The sequence below is a fragment of the Micromesistius poutassou genome, assembly GCF_964030765.1.
Source record: "Micromesistius poutassou genome assembly, chromosome: 6".
Lineage (NCBI taxonomy): Eukaryota > Metazoa > Chordata > Actinopteri > Gadiformes > Gadidae > Micromesistius > Micromesistius poutassou.
This window is the reverse complement of record NC_140276.1, coordinates 8,510,078-8,527,577: the sequence shown is the minus strand read 5'-3', so window position 1 is coordinate 8,527,577 and position 17,500 is coordinate 8,510,078. Positions and strand designations below refer to the sequence as shown.

The following is a 17,500-nucleotide window of genomic DNA, read 5'->3' as shown; positions in this document are numbered from 1 at the left end:
AAATAAATTAATTATCAAATAAAATTCACGTTTCATGATTGTTATCCTAGATGACAGTTGAAAGCTTTCCAAAGAGACCTCACAACCTTTTCAATGGGTTTCCTGGAAGGAAGTCTTCCACTGACATCAGCTGAGGGACCTGAAAATGATTCAGTTGAACAACGAGGGGCTTCATGTCAAGTATTTACCAGGGGCCGTAGATATTACAGTTGAAAGGCCAGAGACACAAAGACACTATTTAAATGGATCTAGTCAGTCAAGTCTTTGTCTTTGTGTGATTTTTTTGATGTATACTTGTAACATACAACACACACACACACACACACACACACAGAATACAATTGTTATTACTACTGTTTCTGTGACCAGTTGATGGCTGAGCACATACCAAACAAATTAATATAAATAAATGCATTTTTAAATGGATTTGGAAAAAAAAAATAATGAGCACATAATTTTAAGCCCTAATTTGGTCATGTTTAAACTTCTAACAATTGTTAATCATTCCGTACTTGCACATAATATATAATGTATGCATATGCATGCATCTGTGCATGTACGTACACAGTGCACACACACCTACGAGCTTCCACACGTGTGTGTGCGTGCGTGCGTGTGCGTGCGTGAGTGTGCGTGCATGTGTGTGTGCGTGTGCATGTGCGTGTGTGCGTGTGCTCCGCTGGAGTCTCTCCAGCCGCCCTGAGGGCCTGGCAGCGCCGCCCGCGGTGGGACTAACAGGATTAGAGGCTGCTAGGTCCCCTTAAACAGCCCAGCCTAAGCCTTTTAGCTCCCCCATTCACGCTGTTAACCTCCACACTCCAAAAGGAAATCAATCCAGCCTCTGCACAAAAAAACACCCCGGAAGAATCGGACAAAAACAGACAGACCGTTCAATCGTAATGTGCTTGATCTGATCCCATGGAAGCTGTTTGGCTGTCAACAATCTGGAGAGAGAGACAGAGAGGGAGGGAGAAAAAGAACGAGAGGGTTGTGTTTGTGTTTGTGTTTGTGTGTGTGTGTGTGTGTGTGTCTAAGCATGTATGTGTGTGCAATTTCGTACGTGTGTGTGTGTGTCTAAGCATGTATGTGTGTGCAATTTTTTACATGCATGTGTGTGTGTGTGTGTGTGTCTAAGCATGTATATGTGTGCAATTTCGTACATGCATGTTTGTTTGTATGCATGCGTGTGTGTGTGTGTGTGTGTGTTTATGTTTATATGGGATTATCTCTTATGCCGTGTAATGTCAGCCACGACCAGGGGATACCAGCCATGTTCTGAACCCAGGGGGTGATGTGTATAAAGCCGTTTTCAGAAATATTTCGTGGCTTATTGCTTTTTATAGATTAATCACGTAAATGCAAAAAATTAAGCTTAAAGACCTCTGCGATTTTTTTCAAACGTTTTTGCAACGTAATGATAGGCTATATTTTGCATGGATTGATTTGTTTTAATATGAACGTAGCTGGTGTTTAAACATACTACTGTATCCAATAACAATTTCAACAATTAAAATATTACAATATTTACCACTGGAGCAGTATCAAAAAGGGGAAGCGCTTCCACACTAGCAAGTCGTTCCAAACTCTGAACGCTACAAACACTAGGCAGCACTCCAGCCTCGTCTCCAAAGGACGCGACTGGCAAGGAAGCGTTGTAGCAAGGCTGCAGCCTTCACACTGGGACACAGCCAGGGACTACCCCAGCTGTATGGCTCAGCCTCCACTAAGGCCTCTGGGCAGACACCCACCCCACTACCACCTCTCTGACCAGGTTCCTACGCTGAAGGATACGTCCATTAACCCTCCTGTCCCCCTTGTCTGAGCAGGCCTGTTATTTTGTCTGGGTCCGTACACGCTGTCTGGCCGCGTTAGCCAATAGCCACGGGTGTGACCTGTCACCCAGTCTTGTTTCTGTCCTAACCAACCTTTTTAATTACTGTGAGCGCTCTGAATTCCCACAGTCTTTATGATACTGCTTTGGGCTGGTTCAGTCGTGTGTGTGTGTGAGGTAAGGTTTGGTTGTGTGTATGTGTGTGTGTGTGAGTGTGTGAGTGTGTCTTTTGACTCTGTTTTCTCTCTCTATGTTACCAGGAAACCTTTCCCCATTGGAGACAGAGTGACCTTCAGCGGAAAGGACTGTGTGTGCCAACAGTGCTCACACACCCTGGTCAAACCAAACGAACCAATCAGGATCCACGGACCCAGTCGTAAGACACATCTTTAAAAATAGAAATAGCAACAACATAGGATTCAACAATATAGCAATCAACAATATAGGAATCATTAATATAGGAATCAGCAATAGGTCTCAACAATTGTCACAGTTATGAATGTACCTCTTTCTTCAAACATACACACCTAATTAGAATAAGCGCAGGTAGTAATAAGGTAGTTGCTGTTGGGCAGTGTGCCTTGCAGCGGCTGCTGGTTGATAGCAGACAGACGGCAGACTGCTGTAGTGCAGTCCCCCGCTCCCCCGCTCCCCTTACGTTTAGCATATTAACCTCAACAGCTCCCATTGGCCTTTTTCACCCAGCGGCCATCTTGGCTCCATCTTGTTTCTGAACAGTCGCTGGGCGGGGAACTGAGTGCGTATTTCGGCATTAGCGTTAGAATTAGCGTTAGCATTAAGGGTATTACAGCTCCCTGCCGGCTCACTCTCCCGCTTCAAAACGATTTCAGATGCAGTAGAGCCGGCTGTCTACCTTTTACCAAGTGGAAAATAATGATTATAGATCCACGTGTTTCAAAGAGAGCATTACTGAGTCCAGTCTGGCAAAGTGGAGTAATTCAAACGATTGAAGTGTTAAGGGTTAGGGTTTAGGTTTAGGTTGAAGGGTTAAGGGTTAGGGTTTAGGTTTAGGTTGAAGGGTTAAGGGTTAGGGTTTAGGTTTAGGTTGAAGTGTTAAGGGTTAGGGTTTAGGTTTAGGTTGAAGGGTTGGTCAAAATGAAGACGTGACTGTGGACCTTTTCTCCTCATGGAAGAGAAGCGTGTATGGTGTGTGTGTGTGTATGTGTGTGTGTGTGTGTGTGTGTGTGGTAGAGTAGAGTAGAGAGTAGAGTAAGGGTGAGAGAGAGAGAGAGATGATCCAGCAGTGAGAGAACCAGAAGGGGGTCAATGTATTGAAGGTGTTTCAGTCAATGCTCTGCTGCCGTTCACCAGACACTTCCTCCCCCGTCCCCTGGCCTCTCCAGTCCATCACGTCCAGCAGCACTTTAGCTTCAGCCCGCTACGTGTCTGCATTACGTAGGCTATCGATTCGGCTGGACTCTGTCAGAGGAGGAGGAGGAGGAGGAGGAGGAGGACTGAACTGTGCAACACAGTAGCTAGTTAACAGCAGCACGGGTCACCACCTCTCCTCCCGGCTCATCCCCGTCTCTTTGTGTTCTTTTAATTGGCCTCCTCTACATCTTCTCAATTCAGTTGAATTAAATGTGTTTTATTGGCACATGGAAATCAATATTATTTCTAGAGGCTGATGAGCAAAGCTGAAATAACAACGTATAGGTTGGTCGACTCTATCTGTGCTCCAGATGCCATGTATCTGAATTCACTGTAAATTACTTTTGATTAAAGTGTCTACTGAATCTAAAATCGATGTCAACATGATTAAATGTGACATTCTCACTCGCTCTCTCTCTCTGTCTCTCTCTCTCTCTGTCTCTGTCTCTCTGTCTCTCTCTCTCTCTCTCTCTCTCTCTCTCTCTCTCTCTCTCTCTCTCTCTCTCTCTCTCCCCCTCCAGACTGTGCTGGGTGTGGGGATGAGATCAAACAGGGTCAGTCCCTCCTGGCGCTGGAGAAGCAGTGGCACGTCAGCTGCTTCAGGTGCCACACCTGCAGCATCGCTCTCACTGGGGAGTACATCAGCAAGTCAGTGATCACCCACACACACACACACATGCACACGTACGCACACATGCACACACACACATGCACACATACGCACACATGCACACATATGCGCACATGCACACATACGCATCTGTGTGCACACATGCAAGCACACATGCACACACACGCACACTCAACAAACACACACACACACACACACACAAACACACACACAAACACACATGACCGCCTTACCCAACAGCAGCAGATACACTGCATTAAAGCATGCATAGAAACAGGCAAAGTCACAAATGTGTATACACTTACAAATGGGTATACATGATTGTTGTTGCACATACACACACACAGGCCTGGACACTTGACCCCGATAGTGTAATGCAGTGCATTACATACCGATATATAGGACAACTCGTAGTTCCCTCTCGCTGTAAATGTATTCACATGATACAGCCGACTATGCAAGCATCAGCAGTTTAATCACAATAAATCAGTACTTATCTTCCGTTGATGAAACACGACCTGCCGGCTGTGTGTTCGATACTCTGCCCCTCAATATGTGTCTCTGTGTTACACCGTGTTACCAGGGACGGAGTGCCGTACTGCGAGAGCCACTACCACGCCCAGTTCGGGGTGAAATGCGAGACGTGCTGCAGATACATCAGTGGCCGGGTTCTGGAGGTGAGGAGGGGGATGACGGGGACGAGGGACTGGAGGGGAACAGGAGATCTGTGACCAACAGGAAGGGAGGATCTAATGGAGTGTAGAGCGTACAGGAGAACAGTTTGTAGGGAGATAGCCTTCATTAAATAATGACTGGTTTATCGTTTTGTTTTAAATCAGATGGTCCGTTTATCCAAAATGACAACAGTGAATTTGTGGATTTGTGTCATTCGTGGGCCTGTCAACCCAAAATCATATTATTTTTGTTGGTTTTAATTTGTTTTTAAAAATAGTGATCAAATGTTGACGTCTGTCAACATTTGATCGCTATTTTTAAAAACAACAAAAGCGACAAAAGTGACAGTGACCAAAAAAATATTTTGTCACTGTCACTAAAATAATAGCGTAATTCACAATGAAATCCTTCCGGTTTGTCTCCAATGTTCAAAAAACAGGGGATTCACTCGCTCCTTAAGTCCTTCTAGGGTGGAGGCGTCTTGCTCTAGGAAGGCTGTAAGTCGACTGCTGACATGGAGGCAGTCATCAAGTCCCCACGTACTAACGGTCTGAGCACCACGCTTTACACCCTGCTGTGCTCGAGGGCGAGTGAGAGTCGAGTTACAGTCGACACGATGATACAAAGGCTGCTTCTCTTTCAACTTCTTTCCACCCAACATAACTAAACATGTTCAAGCTGTGTCAAATATCGACTGATAATCGTGACGCGTCTCGCTTCTGGGCAGTTGCTCTAAGTGGTTCTAAGATTTGTTAACACCGTCAAGGCCATCATTAACTAACGGTGAAAGAAGTGTTGTCTCTACAAGCCAGTACAGACAAGGCCACATCTTGGCCTCCACTGAAGGAAGGAGAGAGGCCGTCTGACATAGATCAGAGTGGAAGGTTGAGGGATGAGGGAGAGCTAGATGGAATGAGAGCTATAAGAGAGAGAGAGAGAGAGAGAGAGAGAGAGAGAGAGAGAGAGAGAGAGAGAGAGAGAGAGATAGAGGAAGAGAGAGATAGAGGGAGATAGGGTGAAAGGAGGGAGAGAGCGAGGAGCTGTCAAGAGAAGGATAAAAGCACACTTATAAAGGCTTTCTGTACGCTGACGCATCTGTGAAAAGAGATAGAAGTGTGTGTGTGTGTGTGTGTGTGTGTGTGTTTGAGTGTTTGTGTGTGTGCCTGTCTGTGCGCCTGTGTGTGTGTGTGTTTTCCAGTTTGTGTTTATGTGTGTGTGTGTCTGGGTGGCCTTTTGTATGGATAAAGGAAGCAAAGCGTGGGGACAACACCTGGACAGGTGGAGGAGAAGACTCCAGGGGAGAGAGAGGTTGTACAGAGACACTCAGAGGTGATGGTAGCAGCTGGCAGGAGGGCGTGATGTAGTGCAGGGCTTTGTGCAGCCCAGCGAGGGACCAGAGCTCCTCCCTCTGGGACCCAAGACACCAAAGGGGAGGACAGACATGGAGGCAAAACATCATGATTTGCCTCTTGTGAACAACTTGATGATCCCTTTACTCCCCCCCCCCCCCCCCCCCCCCCAACACACACACACAACACACGTACACAAGTACACACACACTTGCATACACGTGCACTCCTAGCAGTGAGTGTATGCGAGTCCCTGTTGTGTGTGTGTGTGTTGCCTGTGCTTGTCAGAGTCTTGTTGTTCATCACTGTCAAGGTTTCTTATGAAAAGAAACAAGCTGTCTTCACTGTGGTTCAACAAAGAGGTAAATGCAGAACAGAGGAAGGATTCCAACGGAAACAAAAATGAAATGCCGTGGACATTTCTTTCTCAACACTGAAATGACGAGTGGTCAGGTCACCGAGAACATCATGCTCTCCTCTTGAGCAACCCTCTGTAGACAGCGTGGATCTGAACAGGTCCCCTGGTGAGACTCTGTGACAGGGAGGGTTATCATGGCCACGTCAAGAAGAAGCAAAACGAGGAGGCAGAATACAAATCCAGACAATTAGATATAATAATGGCCTAAAGAAATATCTCTTTCTCTTTCTTGCTCATCCTAAGGTAATTTGTTTTGTGTGTGTGCATGTGTGTGTGTCCTACTCATCCATACTAATCTGTAACTCATGGAGTTTACCAAACCAATTCTAATGGTTTTATGCCATTTTGCAAGGGTAAGAGTGTGTGTGTGTGTGCACATGTGTCTAAAACATATGTTACTCATGGAGTTTTGAAAGGAAAATACAAAATAGTTGTGTATGTGTGTGTGTGTGTGTGTGTGTGTGTGTGTGTGTGTGTGTGTGTGTGTGTGAATGTGTGTCTCATCATCATTAGGCTCTCTAGCGACACAGAATCCGTTCCCTATACCGTCCAGTCGGCCAGACTGTACCGCTGGAGCCTCTGTCAGAAGTCTTTAGACTCAGAGGTGGTCACTTTAATGAGAGGAGCAGAGGGAGACGGAGACAAGGAGGGAGGAGAGGAGACGGAGACGAGGAGGGAGGAGAGGGGAGACAGAGAAGACGGAGACCGTACAGAGTATAGGGGAGACAGTCCTCTTGTATTTCAGAGCTTTAATTTCCGGCCTATATCATTTACACGGTAAATCAGGCAGCCTATTTATACGGACCAAGAAAGTGGGCTCCATTTTAGCAGAATCGAGCCACAGACGTAACCCGACCGCAGCGGAGGAAGAAGAGATGGTGTCCAGCAGATTAACCTAAGATGTGAAGCGAAGCCATCGATGGGTTAGCCAAAAAAATGTTGCACAGCAGAAGTACAATTTACAAACAGGGTCGACAGATAGTGTCTTTGAGTTAATTTCCAACCAATCGCATCATCCATTACATAATCGCAAAGGTTTTGTATAACCTAATGATACCCTATCAATGTGCAAATCAAGGTGAAATATTATGCATACAGCAATAAGTCGACTCGTTGACCCTCAGCCCCACCATCTGTTTTTCACACACACATACACGAGTACACATGTACACACACACACACACACACACACGCACAGGAATGTTCAGATTCACCACACATAAAATCACGCCCCCCCACCTATGTCACCTTGACACAGGTCACATGTCAGAGGAGCTTCTATAAATAGAGGTCTCCAAAAGGGGCGAGCACACACACACACACACACACACACACACACACACACATGCCTAATGTAATATCAATGTTACTTACAAAGGAGCTCTTTCTCTCTCCCCTTCTCTCCTCTCCTCTCTCTCCTCCCTCATCTCCTCTACTCTCCCACTCTCTCGCCTTTCTTCTCTCCTCCTCTCTTTTCTCCTCCTCTCCTTTACCCACTCTGTCTCCCCTTCTCTCCTTTCCCCTCCTCTCCTCTCCTCTCCTCTCCTTCTCTCCTCTCCTCTCCTCTCCTTCTCTCCTCTCCTCTCCTCTCCTCTCCTCTCCTCTCCTCTCCTTCTCTCCTCCCCTCCCCTCCTCTCCCCTCCCTCCCCTCCTCTCCTCCCCCTCTCTTGTGAATCTGTGTTAGGCTGGAGGGAAGCACTACCACCCAACCTGCGCTCGCTGCTCTCGCTGCAACCTGATGTTCAAAGAGGGCGAGGAGATGTATCTGACAGGTACTAGCTCTCATCACTGCTACCACTCTCGCTCTTTGTCTCTATCACCCTCCATCTCTCTCTCTCTCGCTTCCCTCTTTCTCTCTCTCTGTCTATGTCTCTCTTTCTTTTTTCTCATCATTTTTTGTTTGATACTTTGCTCTATCCCTCTCCTTTTTTCTTTTCTTTTTCCTTTTCCGTCTCACTCTCCCCCTCCCTCCCTCTCTCTATCTCTCTCTCTATCACTCTCTCTATCTCTCTCTCTATCCCTCTCTCTATCTCTCTCTCTATCCCTCTCTCTTTCTCTTGCTCACATGCTCGCACTCTTTCCTTTTCCCACTTTCTCTTTCCCCCTCCTGCTTGCTCTCTGAATCCACCGCTATGCTATCATTCGACTGTGGCTCATGTCCCTCTATTGTTTCAGGAAACGAGGTGTGGCACCCGTTGTGTAAGCAGGCTGCCAGGGCCGAGCGGAGACTCAGGGTGAGAGAGGATGTCAATCAAATCAAATCTTGGACTCAAGCAGATGTTATTTTATTATGAGTGATTCCAATCCTCCTGTGTGCTTTATTTCCCTCTCTCTCACATTATTTCCCCCTCTCTCTCTCTCTCTCGCTCTCTCTCTCCCTCTCTCCTCTTTCTGAATCTCTCTCGTTCGTTCTGTATCTGGTTCCCTCCTGCAGCACAGACGTCTATCAGAGGCCTCCATCTCTCCACCGGGCTCCTCCATTGGCTCACCCAGCAGGGTTATATGTGTGAGTTGGACTTATCATATCGCAAGCTTCGGTCACGTGACCTATGCTAGAGCACAGACAAGCACTTTGCCAAGGAATGATTAGTGCACAGCCAAGGCGCTGGTGTTTGACTCTGTATCATAGGCCTACTACAGTCTACTGGTATCAACAACTCACACAAACACTTTTTATAACTGGAAGGTTATTGAAATATTTCTTAATTACAATTGGAAGGACAATTAATCATATTCATATATTGTCTTCAAACAATATCAAGAGGGAAGAGATATTGCCTTCCACAAAGCCAGGAAGGATCATCTCCTGATTTGTGGTTATTTTCTCCCTGTGCCAAGGAGTCCAGATTACATTTACACCAGTGGTTGAGCGGTCGATTAGAGCTCCATAACAGGAGCCACGCTGCGTTACAGGGACAATAGATCTGGCTTCAGGGCAAGGCCCTGAAGCTGGTGACATTCTGCCTATGTCACCAGCTTTTCCCTGCAGAGCTGGAGCGCTTCCACGAGACCACAGCGCTCTGCCGAGACATGCTGATGTGGAGCCTCGCTGTTGCTGCCATATTATTATTATTATTATTATTATTATTATTATTATTATTAATATTATTAGCATGTATGGAGCTGTCCGTGTAGCCGTCTGCCCTGACCCGGTCCGGTCCGGCCCGCATCACCGTTACTCTGTTCACATCACATAATCAATGACCTTTCTGCCAGAGATGATGGATGAGTAGAAAACGCTGTGTGAGCAAGTCTGTCGTCCACACTAATCTCTGCCCTCGGTGGGCACACCTCTATCTATAACTCTCTCCACCTAGCTCGCTCAGTTTCTGTTGACTGCTAGCTCTTTATCGCTCTCTACCTCTCTCTGCCTCTCTCTGCCTCTCTCTGCCTCTCTCTGCCTCTCTACCTCTCTCTGCCTCTCTACCTCTCTCTACCTCTCTCTACCTCTCTCTGCCTCTCTCTGCCTCTCTACCTCTCTCTGCCTCTCTGCCTCTCTCTGCCTCTCTCTACCTCTCTCTACCTCTCTCTGCCTCTCTACCTCTCTCTGCCTCTCTACCTCTCTCTGCCTCTCTACCTCTCTCTGCCTCTCTCTACCTCTCTCTGCCTCTCTCTCTTTCTACCTCTCTCTGCCTTTCTCTACCTCTCTCTGCCTCTCTCTACCTCTCTCTACCTCTCTCTGCCTCTCTCTGCCTCTCTGCCTCTCTCTGCCTCTCTCTTTACCTCTCTCTGCCTCTCTACCTCTCTCTGCCTCTCTCTGCCTCTCTCTACCTCTCTATCTCTCTCTGCCTCTCTCTCTACCTCTCTCTGCCTCTCTACCTCTCTCTTTACCTCTCTCTGCCTCTCTCTACCTCTCTCTGCCTCTCTCTACCTCTCTATCTCTCTGCCTCTCTCTCTACCTCTCTCTGCCTCTCTTTACCTCTCTCTGCCTCTCTCTACCTCTCTCTACCTCTCTGCCTCTCTCTGCCTCTCTCTACCTCTCTCTGCCTCTCTCTGCCTCTCTCTGCCTCTCTCTACCTCTCTCGCTCTATCCCTGTACCACTACCGGTATATGTTGCAACTTTTTTTCTGTCTTTCTATATATATATATATATATATATATATATATATATATATCTCCTAGCTCTCCCTCTCTTTCTCTCTACTCTCGCTCTGTTTTACACATACAACACACGCCTGCTTGCAGACACACACACACACACACACACACACACACACACACACACACACTATGCTGACAAGCAGCTGAAGGTCAACCACCGACAGTGCAGTATGAACATGGGCTTTGGATGTGCGTGCACGTGTCATGCCTGCATGTGTGTGCAGGAGTGTGCGCACGATTGTGCACGTTCAGCTCTCTTCGGTCGTTCACTGTGCTCACCTCTGCATGATCCACGGCTCGGTGCAGTGAGCACGGCTATCATCCTCCACCCTGCATACTCTGTGGCTAAACCATTCTGCAACACAGTTCATGTTCAGTGTTGTCGTCTCTGTCTGCGGTGTGTGCGTTGGTTGTTGTGGTTGTGTGCGTGTGTGTGTGTGTGTGTGTGTGTGTGTGTCCCTCTCTAGGCCAGATTGGAGAGTCAGATTCTAAATTATAAGGACTTGGCCGCCCTGCCCCGGGTCAAGGCCATATACGAGATGCAGCCGGATCTCATAGCCTCCGCTCAGCAGCCCTACCACAGATACATGTCAGAGGAGGACAGGCTAGACACTTACAGCTATGGGGAGGTACTGCTGCCCACACACTCCACTGCCTCCCGCCGCCAGGCGGCCCCTCATGTTGTAGTCGCTGCTGCTGGTTAGAAGTGGTGGGAGTCGCTTCTAGAGGCGGGAAAGCCCCAGGAACCCATTACCTCATCCAGCTGTTTGGCTCCGTGGTGTATTTCCTTTTGGTCCGTCCTGGGTGTGATGTTATTTGTAAATCTTTCACTGTTTTGTTATGTTATGTGCTTTTTTGCAATGCCATATTTTGGTGATATGATTCTAACCTTTTGTATTTGTGTAATGTTCGTAAAAAAACTAAAGGACAAAAATATTTACAAATACTCCCAGGACGTTGTGTGGTGTATAATTCGTGTATCAACCCCAACACAGATTATAATTGTACATAAACCACAATCCATTTAACAACAGCTCTTCTCTCTTTGTTCCACCAGTCACTTGGCACTCTGTCTCCATGTTCCCAGGTAAGAACCTCCATCTATTGGTATTTAAATAGGGGTTATAAACCCAGGCCCGTCTTTCATAGTTTCACCATCCATGTCACTACCCGCGCTGTTGTTTATGTGCCTCTTGCGAGTCCCAGTTGTGGCATGAAAACCAAATTGCCACGCTATTCCTCCCGCTCTCCTATGGGGATAAACTCTGGCACCGACACAGTGAGCACAAGTGTGTCTCTAGCTTTGATGTGCTCACTGGGGCTCGTAAACGTGACATTGAGTGTTTACTGGTCCCCATAAGTCATCCGCCACTGTTGTGCGTTTGTGTGCGTGCGTGCGTGCGTGTGTGTGTGTGTGTGTGTGTGTGTGCACGCGCACGTGCGTGCGTGTGTGTGCTTGTGCGTCGGCAGGACTACGACAGCCCGGATATGAAGCAGAGGAGGTGCTCCAGTCCGGGATACATCGACTCCCCAACGTTCAGCCGCCAGGGAATGTCTCCCAGCATGCCTCGCTCCCCACTGCACTACGGCTACCCTGGTGCGTCAGGCCGGCACACGTGACACCAGGAACCTATAGATCATTCCAGAGCAGCTCGCTGAACAACTGGAACACACCCATGATCGCTTAGAGCGCTAGTGCTGGCAGTGCATGTAGTAAGAGCGCTCTAAAGCATCTAGCATAAGGCTCTGATACTTATTTATTATATAGAACTATTTGTCATTTTTATACATTTCTCATCCAGCTTAACGTATTCATATCTTATTCCAAGAGCTTACTCATTAAAATGCTCCAAAAAACATTCAAAGGGAAAATAAAATGTCCACCTCATCGTTTGGCTTCGGAACATGAAACAAAGCACAAAACAAGTATTTATTCGATAACGGTGGCCGTACAGCATTTGCACATTCCCTGCTGATTCTGCCGTTTATTTTGATTGGTTGAGTTTTCCACCGATTTCTCCTGCAGCAGCCTTCCATGGTGTTAGAGTAAACAATCTTTCATCCTCTCCATTTCTATTTGTTATTATATATTTCACACGTTCGTTTTAGCATTACATCAAAGATTCCTGTTTATTGCTATAAAGAATACTCTATTTGGATCAATATTGTTCATATTCATTCCATGTAATTAAATACTATGAAGGTGTTTTGTGTGTTAGCATTAGATGGAGTCGTAGCAGTAGCTGTTTTTACACCGCTGTTATTTTCTTTGTTCCCATTGCTCCTTGGCTCTGATTGGCTGTGGCTGGACACAGGTTCTGAAAGTGGGAGGAGCTCACCTTACTACGGACAGGACGGGCGGTCCACCCCTACCATGTATCAGCCCCCAAAACACTTCCACGTTCCTGGTAGGAGCCTCTGTCGTACCCAAGGAGTGCCAAACCATCTCTCTTGTCTTTAGCGTTGTTTCTCTCTGTCCATGTCACACATGCTAATCATTGAGAGATTATTTTTGCCTCATATTTTTATTAAATTGTTCAGGGTTAGGAAGTGGGCTGATATGAATCCATTGAGTTAAACGACACGTGATCCCGACTCCATTCATTGTTCACTTTGACCTCCAGACCTCCCCCATTTGCCCTTTCCTGCTCTAAACCTCCTCCCCCCAACGCCCAGTCAACAAACACACAAGACTCACATCTTCCTGCTTTCCTCCACCCTCCATGTTTCATCACTCCACCCGCCTCTCTTGGTCTCGCTCTCTCTCTCTCTCTCTCTCTCTCTCTCTCTCTCTCTCTCTCTCTCTCTCTCTCTCTCTCTCTCGCTCTCTTCTCTTCCTTTCTCTCCTCTCTGCCTCTCTCTCCTCTGTCTCTCTCTCTCCTCTCCTATCCTCCTCTCTCTCTCTCTCTCTCTCTCTCTCTGCCTCTCTCTCCTCTCTGCCTCTCTCTCCTCTCTGCCTCTCTCTCCTCTGTCTCTCTCTCTCCTCTCCTCTCTCTCTCTCTCTCTCTCTCTCTCTCTCTCTCTCTCTCTCTCTCTCTCTCTCTCTCTTCAGCAACAGGGGACCCCAACATCTACAGGAAGCCGCCCATCTATAAGAAAACGGGTACAGTGCAGTTAGCCCCGCCTTAGCCTGCCCCTCGTCGTCCTATCAGTGTAGCCGTGCTGTGTTTGAATATTTGATAGATGCTTCAAGTGACCTATTGATGTTTCCCTTATCCGGCTCGTAACGTAATGAACTAGAATCTATGCTCAGTTTATCGGCCAAATAAAACCTTAATTAACTAAGATAAATATATATTGATACGCTTAAGAGTAGCCTGGATACCATAGATGCAATAGAATTGATACAGTAGTAGAGCTTGGCTGGTTAGAAATTGTAGTTATAAGGTTACTTTCAAAGTGTGTGTGCTGGATTGATATCAGTTTAAGCATGCGGAGACATGGGCTTGTGCCATTTATTAATATTAATAATATTAATAATGTAGTAAGCTCCTGGATGGAGGGATTCAAGAGGTTGGTTGTGAAGTGAAGGTTACACACCAGGCGCGTCCGGCCCTGAAGAAACACTGATTACTAAGAACTTGTCATTTCAGTGGCTTAACTTTTTCCATGTTTTCCTTGGGAATATTAGAAAAGAGCTATTAGGCTTACAAATGTACTATATGATTTAAGCGTTCATTTATTTTTTTTGCAAGAACCTCAATAGCCAATGGCTGTTGAATAATTGGGATTAGCGAGACTTGCTAAGTGGACAGTTCTGAGGGTAATTGAGGTGGCTACCACACCTTCACGGATTACTAAGGAAGGATTTATGGATTTTAAGGATTTTAGGAATTAAGTTTGTGCTTAACTCATCCTCTGGATGAGGACTTTAGGCAAAAATGTAGTTCCTAAAATAAGATACCATCAGTCAGGTAGTATCTTATTAAATGTTTTCAAATATGTAATCCAATTGGTTAATCTTTCATTTGACCATATATTAGGAACTCTGGAAAATAAATTGGTTGGATCTTTCTGTCCCAGATGTAACCCTGCATGCTATTGCTATTGTGTCACTGTTGATGGTACTGCTAGTGGTCAGTGTGAAGTCTGTGAAGCTGTGTGAACGTTGTAATTCATGTGTACATTGCAAGCCTTTGGATCAGACTAAATCCTACTCTATTGTATGTGCATTGTCGTGTTTATGTGTGTGTGTGTGTGTGTGTGTGTGTGTGTGTGTGTGTGTGTGTGTGTGTGTGTGTGTGTGTGTGTGTGTGTGTGTGTGTGTGTCTTCGTGTGTGTGTGTGTGTGTGTCAGTGGTCACAATAGCAAGGACCGATGATTAAGTTCATGATTCCGAATAACAAGAAGGAAGAACAGACCATTAATGGAACCACCCAATAGGAGGATCAGGAACTGACCACAATGTGGTCTCATGACTAAGACATGTGGCCTGTAATAATTGGTTTTATTAGGACATTGGCATTCCCCGCACATCTTGGCATCCGTATTATTGATCCTGCACTTCTCAGCAGCTAAACCGTTCACTTGATATTGATCATCACTCTCTCTTGTCTTAAAGCTTCGGATGACACACGGCTCAAACCATACAGAGAAACACACACACACACACACACACAAAGCTGAATCCTATCAAATGTAAAACATACCAAAGGCTTGAAATGTACTAATAAGTAAAGACATGTTTGCCACCTCGGTGGAAAATATATACATTTTCCATAACGTTGGATGCACATTTGTTGAAGCGTTTCTGTCTCTTGGTGTACCATATGGGTCTTGACTCTCCACTAACCGTCTTTCGACAGTTGCTCCAATAACATTTCCCTTTACTCCACCCCTTCTTTCTTTTTTGAATGCTTCCAACCCCTTTAAAACCCTCCCTCCATCCTCTGCCCGGCACACTACCCTGTAAGTACCTCCTGCTCCCTGGCCGTCCGTCCATCTGTCTGTGTGTAGTACCCACCTCCTGCTTCCCTGCTCCCTGTCCGTCCGTCCATCTGTGTGTGTCTCGACATATTTTGTTAGTATGTTTGTTTGTTAGTTCTGGTGGCCGGTCCCCTTGGAAGTGTGTGTTTGTGTGTGCGTGTGTGTGAATGAATGGGGGTGTGCGTGCGTGTGTGTGTGTGTGTGTGTGTGTGTGACTGTTTGTGTGTGTGTGTGCATGCGTGTGTGCATCAGTGCATGAATGCATGTGTGAGTGTGTGTGTGTGTGTGTGTGTGTGTGTGTTAACGAATGGATGTCAGTGCGTGTGTGTGTGTGTGTTTGTCTGTGTGAATGTGTGTGTGTGCGTGCGTGTGTGTGTGTGTGCTGTGTAGTGTAGCGGATGAGTGGTCTTCTGTAGTGCCAGCCTCGTGGGAACGTCTGGCATCAGTATCACACACATCGTGTTTATAGGAATTCAATGGCTGCTGGGCTGGGTTCAGCATGGCTAATAGAGCTAGCCCAATGGGAAGCAGTTAGCCTCCCATTACACTGCATGTCTCCCCCTCCATGGACTTCCTCTGGCTGTACAAACTGTTTTTTTTAAACTTCATTCCTTCATTCCTGTACATACTCTTACGTGCACGTGTTTCTATTGTTTGGTACTAATAGAGATCAACGATGTACTTCAGTGAATTTTGTTTATATCTTGGGATAAATAACCAGCCCTTTCCTTCCTAAGCACACAGCACTACACCATCCTGAAAGAACCGCAGCTCAGACCCACCTCTGGGGCTCACCCCTCACTCCCTCTCCTCTCCCCTCCTTCCCTCCCTCCCTCCCTCCCCAGCCTCCTCTCTCACCCATCCCTCTCCTCTCCCCTCCCTCCTCTCCCTCCCTCCCTCCCTCCCCAGCCTCCTCTCTCACCCATCCCTCTCCTCTCCCCTCCCTCCCTCCCTCCCTCCCTCCCTCCCCAGCCTCCCCTCTCACCCATCCCTCTCCTCTCCCCTCCCTCCCTCCCCAGCCTCCTCCTCTCCAGCCTCCTCTCTCACCAGGCTCTCCCTCCCTCCCTCTCTCTCTCCTCTCTCACCAGCCTCCTCCCTCCCTCCCTCCCTCCCTCCCTCTCCTCTCTCCTCTCTCACCAGCCTCTCACCTCCCTCCCTCCCTCTCCTCTCTCCTCTCTCACCAGCCTCCTCCCTGCCTCTCTCCCCAGACAACCACCCGGACGCAGCCACTAAGAGCAGGACCAGCGAGGACATCCTCAGATCTTCCAGGCTCTCCACCTATTCCCCAGAGTCCTACGCCCAGTCCGAGTCTGACTACTACCCCTACACCAGTTCACCTCGAAGTAGGTCAACTCAACTGTGTGTGGATAAGCCCCTGTAGAGCCCGGGAAGGCCTCAAAGGGGCTTCACAGGCCCACTTTGTATCATTCCCTCATACTCTTAAGCCCTCTGAAGGGGTTGGGCAAACTCTCCCCAAAATCCCCAAAAGGGGAGAAACATGGAGAAGGAACACACACGAGGGATACCTCCTTCCAGAGATGGTTAGGAGTGCACCGATGCGGATTGGTTTTGTCTCTTCTGAAAATGTGGCTTGCTGCCCCTTTGACCTTAGGCTGGAGACCATCTTGATCACGTGACCTCACATCCTGTCTCCATACACGGTTCAGTCTGGACCTGCTGGACAAACTAACTCCTTCAGCCAATTAGCATAAGAAACATGTGAAGGCATCACGCTGTGCTGAACAGTGTACGGTGCACAGTGCATACTCATGTTCTAGTTGAATAGTTCAGTATCAGTATGGAGTCAGTATTTCTGCCATAATCGCGCTCATGGCTGGGTTCCTCTACTCAAGTGACCGACCTCATGTTGCTTCGGGAGATACCATTAAGGTTGTGTCCGTAGAGTTTAGGTCATCGACTATGACACGGTCTCTGATCCGCCCCGATCACTTCGTTATTTGAGGAGATCGATTGGCTGAGCTGCAGACTGATCTCTGGAGCCAAACAGAATGTGAGGTTGTGATGCCCGGCTGCCTTTGACCTCATTATACCAGCACGTACTTTGTTCAGTTCTTCATTGACCGAGTCGGGAGGTTGTTGAGTGGAAAAGGTGACATGTTTGGTTTTGGTTGTGTTCACTTGTCTTTTTCACTTGACTTATCTTTTTTCTTTTCAA

At 47.1% G+C, this 17,500-nt stretch overlaps 1 protein-coding gene across 1 annotated transcript in view; it reads left to right on the top strand.

Annotated features, from left to right (window-relative positions):
* ablim3 (actin binding LIM protein family, member 3) overlaps positions 1-16,953 on the top strand; it is a gene marked incomplete at its 3' end in the record, with an annotated part of 39,203 nt that extends 22,250 nt beyond the window's left edge. Inside the window, exons 4-16 of the mRNA XM_084469148.1 lie at positions 2,092-2,207; positions 3,745-3,871; positions 4,438-4,531; positions 7,981-8,068; positions 8,472-8,530; positions 8,731-8,802; positions 10,866-11,027; positions 11,456-11,485; positions 11,869-11,995; positions 12,714-12,806; positions 13,451-13,501; positions 16,533-16,667; positions 16,937-16,953. Coding sequence (XP_084325274.1) covers positions 2,092-2,207; positions 3,745-3,871; positions 4,438-4,531; positions 7,981-8,068; positions 8,472-8,530; positions 8,731-8,802; positions 10,866-11,027; positions 11,456-11,485; positions 11,869-11,995; positions 12,714-12,806; positions 13,451-13,501; positions 16,533-16,667; positions 16,937-16,953 — 1,171 coding nt within the window. The remainder of the gene's footprint in view (positions 1-2,091; positions 2,208-3,744; positions 3,872-4,437; positions 4,532-7,980; positions 8,069-8,471; positions 8,531-8,730; positions 8,803-10,865; positions 11,028-11,455; positions 11,486-11,868; positions 11,996-12,713; positions 12,807-13,450; positions 13,502-16,532; positions 16,668-16,936) is intronic.
* Between the last annotated feature and the right edge of the window lie 547 nt (positions 16,954-17,500).